The 7,500-nt window shown below is 34.6% G+C and overlaps 2 protein-coding genes across 4 annotated transcripts in view; one reads left to right on the forward strand and one right to left on the reverse strand.

Moving 5' to 3' along the window:
* The window catches only part of LOC113812424 (tyrosine-protein phosphatase non-receptor type 13), a 324,727-nt gene that overhangs the window by 313,174 nt on the left and 4,053 nt on the right, over positions 1-7,500 (forward strand). The window lies entirely within an intron of this gene.
* On the reverse strand, positions 71-3,888 carry LOC138862387 (uncharacterized). The gene is made up of 5 exons (XM_070124137.1): positions 3,816-3,888; positions 3,505-3,629; positions 2,375-2,470; positions 1,647-1,786; positions 71-910 (listed from the first exon to the last, which is right to left on the reverse strand). The coding sequence occupies exons 1-5, from the start codon at positions 3,886-3,888 to the stop codon at positions 691-693; spliced, it is 654 nt and encodes a 217-aa protein (XP_069980238.1). The 3' UTR covers positions 71-690.

The raw sequence follows: 7,500 nt of genomic DNA on the forward strand, positions 1-7,500 counted from the left end.
TCTTTCTTTCTCTTTCGTTATATATTTATGGTTATATCTGGCATAATAATACATCAGGTATTTTTTATCGAATCTTTAATAAAGTTTATACTATGATAAAAGGGGTTTATCACAGTGTGACGGAGTATATGACCGTCATCACGTCACTACGAGAATTAACATATAAAAGCAATATACACAATGAAAATGAAAATGATGACCATTTCTGAAGCAAGTCTCCGTCTTATCTCCGATTTTGCTTTGTCAATTGCTTCTTCGTGGATGGAAAGTGGAGGGAGGAAAAGATGAAGTTGAAAAATTGCGAAGATGTTCTGGTATTGTATTGATTTCCTTCGGGGTGGCTCTGGGTTGGCTCTGGCTTATTGTGGTGTTTTATGTCTGGTTGTAGGTCCAGCTCTGGCTCTACTGCAGCTCTGACACGAATCTCGCCTCTAAACAAGGTTCTACTGTATAGCTCTGGCTCGAACCTAAGCTCGAACCCAGGCTCTGCAGTGGCTCTGGCTCAAACCCAAGCTCTAATTCTAACCCTGGCTCTAGGCTCGTAAGCTCTAACCCTAACCCTGGCTCAAACCCAAGCTCTAATTCTAACCCTGGCTCGAAGCTTGTAAGCTCTAACTTTAACCCTGGCTCTAAGCTCTAACTCTGGCTCTAAGCTCGTAAGATCTAACTCTAGCCCTAAGCTCACAAGCTCTAACTCTGGCTCTCCTTCTGGCTCTGCTCCTCAAGCTCTCTCAGTCTGGCGGCCTCCTTGTACTGGTCGTACTCCTGGGCGGAGAGCTCCACGCCGAACTCCTCCGCGTGAGGGAGCTGCACGCTGAACTTGGAGGTGCCGGAGGGGTTGGCCACCTCGAAGCCCGGCGCCTCCTCCTCCAGGATCTCGGGCCGGAAGCCTTTCTCGTCGGCGACGTACCTGCGGGAGGGGGAGGGCGTTTAGGGGGGGAGGGAGGTTAACGGGGGTCGGAGAAAGGATTTTTTTTTTTGGGGTGGGGGGTGTTATTGTCATTGTTTTCTGTTGTTGTTGGTATTGATGTTTTTGGGATATTTGTTATTGTTATGATTATTATTGTTGTTCTTGTTACTATTATTGTTATTATTATCATTATCATCATTATTGCTGATTATTATTAATGGTTAAAAAAATATGATTGTGATTATTATTATTTATTATTATTATTATTGATGGTGGTGATTATTATGATGATTATTGTTTTTGTTATCATTATACTTATCATTTTATTATATACATATTTTGTCCGATATGAGTTGGTGGTGGAAAAGATTTCATTGACTTTTGACCAGTTATGCTCTTCTAAAAACAAAGGAAAGACGAACGCGTAGACTGGGATGCAAAGATTTCGCAATTTCATTTCACTTTTTTCAAGAAATTGCGATGGAAATCAACAAGAAACGTTTAAGCGTCTCAAAAAAAAAAAAAAAAATGCGAAGGAAAATAATATTTAAGCGTCTCAGAGAGAGAGAGAGAGAAGGGAAGGGAAGGGGGAAGAATGAGGTAGGGGAGAGAGGGAGAAAGAAAAGGAGGGGAGGGGAGGGAGAAGAAGAGAGAGAGACCGAGAGAAAGAGAGAGAGGGAGAAAGAAAAGATAAAGAGCTGTCGAATGAAAACCAAAAATCACAAAGGACGCTTACCTGACCGTCTGCAGGACTCCGTCGGGCCTCACGTAGGAGTAGGATCCGCGCACTTTGCCGTCGCCGTCGCCCTCCTCCACGTGGGCCGCCCGCACCGCCCCGATCTCGTCGGCGATGTTGTAGTTATAGGCGAAGGGTTGCTGGAAGGAGGGGGGAGGGGCAGGGGGTCAGAGTTGTTGTTTTTAGTGTGTGTTTGTTATATATATATATATATATATATATATATATATATATATATATATATATATATAGATGTAGATATATATTTATATATTTATATATATATATATTTATATATATATATATTTATATATATATATATTTATTTATATGTTTATATATTTATTTATTTATTTATATGTTTATATATTTATTTATTTATTTATATGTTTATATATTTATTTATTTATTTATATGTTTATATATTTATATATTTACACACACACACACACACACACACACACACACACACACACACACACACACACACACACACACACACACATATATATATATATATATATATATATATATGTGTGTGTGTATATATATATATATATATATATATATATATATATATATATATATATATATATATATATACATATACGGAGATGTGTAGAAGTAGTCGTTTAACACGGTAATAAATTACACGTCGAAACATATTACAGATTATCACTGATGATTAATGATCCGAGGGATGTGAACGTAAATGCTTCTCGACTCACCGGCACATACTGGGTTTCCTCCTCAAGTTTAGTTAGATTGTCCCTTCCTTGCGGCGCAGCGGAAGCCAACGCCAGCAAAACGGAGAAAACGAACACCTGGAAAGAAAAAAGATGGATAAAATGATGATAGTGAGATTTGAGGATGATGTTGGATGGGAATTTTTATTTTGGTTGAAAATAGGAAGAGTGGATGATGTTTTTGGAATGGGATGGATAGAATGGAACGTGAAAAATAACGAGAGACTGAAAAAGGACATGGAATTCGCAGCCGAAGCCAACGCCAACAGATGAAACGAACATCTACAAAGAAGAAAAAATGAAGGGAGAAAAATAACGTTTATTTTGAATGGTGATTTTGATAGGTAAACAGTAAGGAACAGTAAGAGTTAACGTGAAAAAATAACATTCATCGTGAACAGAGATGCTGATCGTGGAAATAAATGCTGCGTCAAAGTATATATAAAAAAATGAATGACCAAAGTTAATATCGAAGCAAAAACAACATTGAAGGCGAAATATAACCGGACTGGAGAATAATTAAACTTAGAAATAGCGTCGAAACAAAAATAACGCAAAAAAGTTACTTTGAGAGCGAAAGGGGGATAATGAACGTGAAAAACAAAAGATGTTAGAAATAGACTGGTAAAAATAACACTGAAAAGGCGAATAACATTTTAAACGCGAGAATAACACCGGACGCTTAACGAACATCGCTTAGAAGTCAACACTTGCTTGACACTGTTTCTGAAGAGTGACATCCTCTGAAAACTCGATGATTCTTCACATTTTACAATCGAAACGTGTAATAGACTTTTAAATATGCCTTTTAGAGAGCCATTGTTTGAATGTATTTGATCAATTCGCCAAAAAATAGATAATTCTTGGGAAATTTATAGAAAATTAGGATTTATGTGCGTGGGAAAGCTCGTAGTGAACAATAAAACGTGACTAAATATTATATTATTATATGGTAGAAAAACCCACGATGCACAAACTAGATTTATTGAAACAAGTGGGACAGCAGTAAATCTAGTTTCTGCATCGTGGGTTTTTCTACCATAATATCAACACGGTAATGTGTTTTTTTCATTCATTATACAACATGGGAAGAAAACGTTGATTTTACTAACCTTCATGTTTGAGAAGTTAAAGTTGGTGTAGATTGTCGTGCAGAAGCGGTCGGTATGTTGTCCCTGAAGAGTCCGCGGGTGAGTGTGGGAGCGAAGGGACCAAATCGCCTCTTTATACGATCCCACTTCTTAAAAAGAGTCTTAGTTACCGATCACCTTCTGTCTGGCCGCTGTAAGGATCATTTTACCCTTGGAAGGAAGTAGATTTTCGACCTTGTGGTATTAGTGGGGTATGATTTCCGTTAGATTGGAATACCTCCCTTCTCCCCTCCCTCCTTCCCTACCCCTCCTTTTCTCAGCATGACCCTGACCTTTGTTGACCTTTTTGAATTGGGTGTTTAACCTCCGGGGAAGTGTCTGTGGTTGACCTCGGATGAAAGCCATTATGGTGATACGATAATTTATACTAGATGATATTAGTAAAATTAAAAGAAATAAATGATGATAATAATAAGAAATAAGGGAAGAGGAGAGGTAAGGTAAGGTAAGGAAGGGCAAGTGAAAGTACGGATGACCTCTGAAGGGACAATAGCCTCAAGCGAACAGGGGAGAGGTCATGCCAGGTCAACGAACCAGGAAGTATTGTGTTTTGGTTGTGAAAAAGAAAAGGGGCTGATAGGGTCGGAGGGGGAGGGGAGGGGGGCAAGGTCGGTGACCCACGATGAAATAACAGATGAGGATGTTTGTTACGATGTGGGGGTGGGGAGGTGGAGGTTGGGGGTGAGTGTGGGGGTGCTGGGTAGGGGTGGAGGTGATGGATGTGGGCCTGGGGAGGGGTTAGGGTAGAGGTAAGGGTAAGGACCAGGGGGGGGGTTAGGGTAGGGTTAAGGGTGGGGGTGGGTCCGGGGGTGAAGGGTAAGGTGAGCTGGGATAAGGGTGTACAGGGAGAGAGGCTGGGAGGGTCAGAGAGCGCGTGTACAGTTTGTTTTCTACGACGTAAGAAATGTTTTCATTTTACCCAGTCCTAAAATCCCGTTTCACATTGGTATTTTTGTTATATTTATAAGAATGGTCATTGATTTACAGTTCGGTAATTAGGGCGTAAATTTAAAGTTAACCTTACACTTTAGTTAACTAAATAGCAGAGAAAATTCCCTTTTTCTACATAGTAAAATTTCTTCTTTTTTCTTTTTATTTTTATGATTGTTATTGAAGGGATTGTATTGTTTCTTTTTATTGGCTTTTTGATTGGTCTTACTTTGTTTCTATTGCTTTTGATTGCGTGCAGTTTTGAAATTGGTGTAAATGGTGTTTTATTTTTACAATGGATGTATTTTCAGATGCTTACCTCATATATTCTATTTGTTTTTTTATTATTCATGATGGTAAATTTTATTAGATATTGGTAATAATGTTAGTAGTGGTCCGATTATTATTATCAGTTAGTAGTTTTTATACCCATGGTAGTAATAAGAGCTGTTATTGTTATCATTATTATTATTGTTGGTATTATTGTTATTATCTTTATCATTTTTGCCGTTGTTTTTATGACAGCAGTTATTATTAATATTGTTATTATTTTTATTTATTATTATTATTATTATTATTATTATTATTATTATTATTATATTATTATTATTATTATTATTATTATTATTATTGTAACTATTGTTATTGTTGTTATTGTTATTATCATCATCATCATCGTCATGATCATCACTATTATTGTTATAATTGTTGTATATTATTATTATCGTTAATGTTAATGTTATTATTATCGTTAATGTTAATGTTATTATTATCGTTAATGTTAATGTTATTATTATCGTTAATGTTAATGTTATTATTATCGTTAATGTTAATGTTATTATTATTATTATAATTATTATTATCGTTGATGTTAATGTATTGCTATTATTATCATTATTATTATTATTATTATTATTATTATTATTATTATTATTATTATTATTATTATTATTATTATCATTATTATTATTATTATTATTGTTATTATAATTTTCAATTTCATGTTCATTTTCATTATCATTGTTATTACCATTACCATTACAAGTCGCTATTATTGTTGTGATCATTATAACTATCACAAACACTGTGATAGTAATTGATAGTGTTATAAACACAATGATAATCATTATTTCATCACTATGATTCCTCTAGTTTCTCTGCTTGATATTAATATAGATATCATTATTATTACTACAGCTATTATTGGTATTATTGTTGTTATGTTTTTGTTGCTGTTAAGTTATTGTCATTATTATTACCATTATTCTTATTATCGTCATCATCATATTTTTCTATTATTTCTTCTTATTGTTTTTACTGTTATTGTGATCATTATTATTATTATTGCTATCCTTATGATCATCAATATCAAAGTTATTATTATAGATGATTTTATTATTATCAGTATAGTTATTAGTATTATCCTCATCATCATCTTTACCATCATCATTATCATCATCATTTTTAAGAATTTTTTGGTATTCCAAAATTGATTTAGTTGTAGTTATTATTATTATTATTATATTTTTACCATTTTTGTTTCTATGGTTATTATCATTGTCTTTTATCATAATCATTATCATCATCATCATTATTCTTACGATTACCACTATTAGTATTCATCATCATCACTCTTATTAATGTAATTATTACCATTATTTTCTCACTGCTTCGACTTCCTTCACTGTTATTGTTGCTATGACAACGGAGTTAGTAATGATGAAATGAAATATTAGAAGTGTAACATATTTTTTTCACCATGTCCTTTTATGGTAATTGGAGACTATTCCTTCGTTCAGCGTGAGGGGATGAAGACAGTGAGAGAGGGAGAAGGACAGGTAGAGAGAGAGGAGAAGAGGGAAGGGGAGAAGGGAAATTGAGAGAGAAAGGGCGAGAGGGAGAGAGATGGAAAGGGCAGCAGGAGAGAGAGGGGGAGAGGGGGAGAGTAAGAGAGAGAGATATAGAAAGCAAGAGAGATATAGAGAGCAATATATATATATATATATATATATATATATATATATATATATATATATATATATATATATATATATACACACAGTACAAACACATACACACACACACACACACACACACACACACACACACACACACACACACACACACACACACACACACACACACACACACACACACACACACACACAGACAGACAGAGACAGAGGAACAGAAAGCAAGAGAGAGAGAGAGAGAGAGAGAACAAGAGAGAAAGAGAGAAGTGGGGACAGTGACAGCGAAACTATTCACTCAAAAAATGCATTAAATAGACGTTTGCATCGTTTGAGTGAGCGGGCGAGCGGCTAGCATCGGGATGAGTGACATGAAACTCAATTAGATCAGTCGTTGACCCTTTTTTTTTTTTTTTTGCATTGGAGTAATTTATGATTTTTTTAATGGCTGACAGCGGCGAGGAGTTGCCTGTTACTTTGATTGTGGCTTTGGTATATGTATTTACTGTTTTATTGTGATTATTGTTAATGTTATTATTGTTGTTGTTGTTATTATTATTATTATTATTATTATTATTATTATTATTATTATTATTATTATTATTATTATTATTATTATTGCTATTATTATCATTATTCATTATTATGATTATTGTTAATGTTATTATTGCTGTTGTTGTTATTATTGTTGTTATTATTATTATTATTGCTATTATTACTATCATTATTATTATCCTTATTATTGTTTTTTATTATTATTACTATTACAATTGCTATTACCATTACTTGTACATTTACTATTGTTGTTGTTGTTACGATATTATCATCACTATTCCTGATTTCTTTTGCCGATTATCATCATTGCGATAATGCCGAGGCGAAGAAGGAGCAAGAGAGAATGGGATAGCGTTAGCCGAGCCCCTGTGACCGTCTTTACGGTACTCCAGTCTCTCATGCTCCTCCAAAATTAGCACACAGCTAATGAACACACAGCAATATTAGTGATAATATCTTAACAATAACAATAGTAAATTGTCTGCATATAATGATATTATAA

The sequence above is a fragment of the Penaeus vannamei genome, chromosome 8, assembly GCF_042767895.1.
Source record: "Penaeus vannamei isolate JL-2024 chromosome 8, ASM4276789v1, whole genome shotgun sequence".
Lineage (NCBI taxonomy): Eukaryota > Metazoa > Arthropoda > Malacostraca > Decapoda > Penaeidae > Penaeus > Penaeus vannamei.

What these genes read in the sequence shown, in the direction of transcription:
- LOC138862387 (XM_070124137.1), bottom strand. Translation starts at nt 3,888, where the DNA reads ATGGCTTTCATCCGAGGTCAACCACAGACACTTCCCCGGAGGTTAAAC. An exon ending in TTAACTTCTCAAACATGAAG is followed by an intron (nt 2,471 to 3,504) that starts GTTAGTAAAATC and finishes TTTTCTTTCCAG; the next exon opens with GTGTTCGTTTTCTCCGTTTT. An exon ending in GGAGTCCTGCAGACGGTCAG is followed by an intron (nt 911 to 1,646) that starts GTAAGCGTCCTT and finishes CCCCTCCCGCAG; the next exon opens with GTACGTCGCCGACGAGAAAG.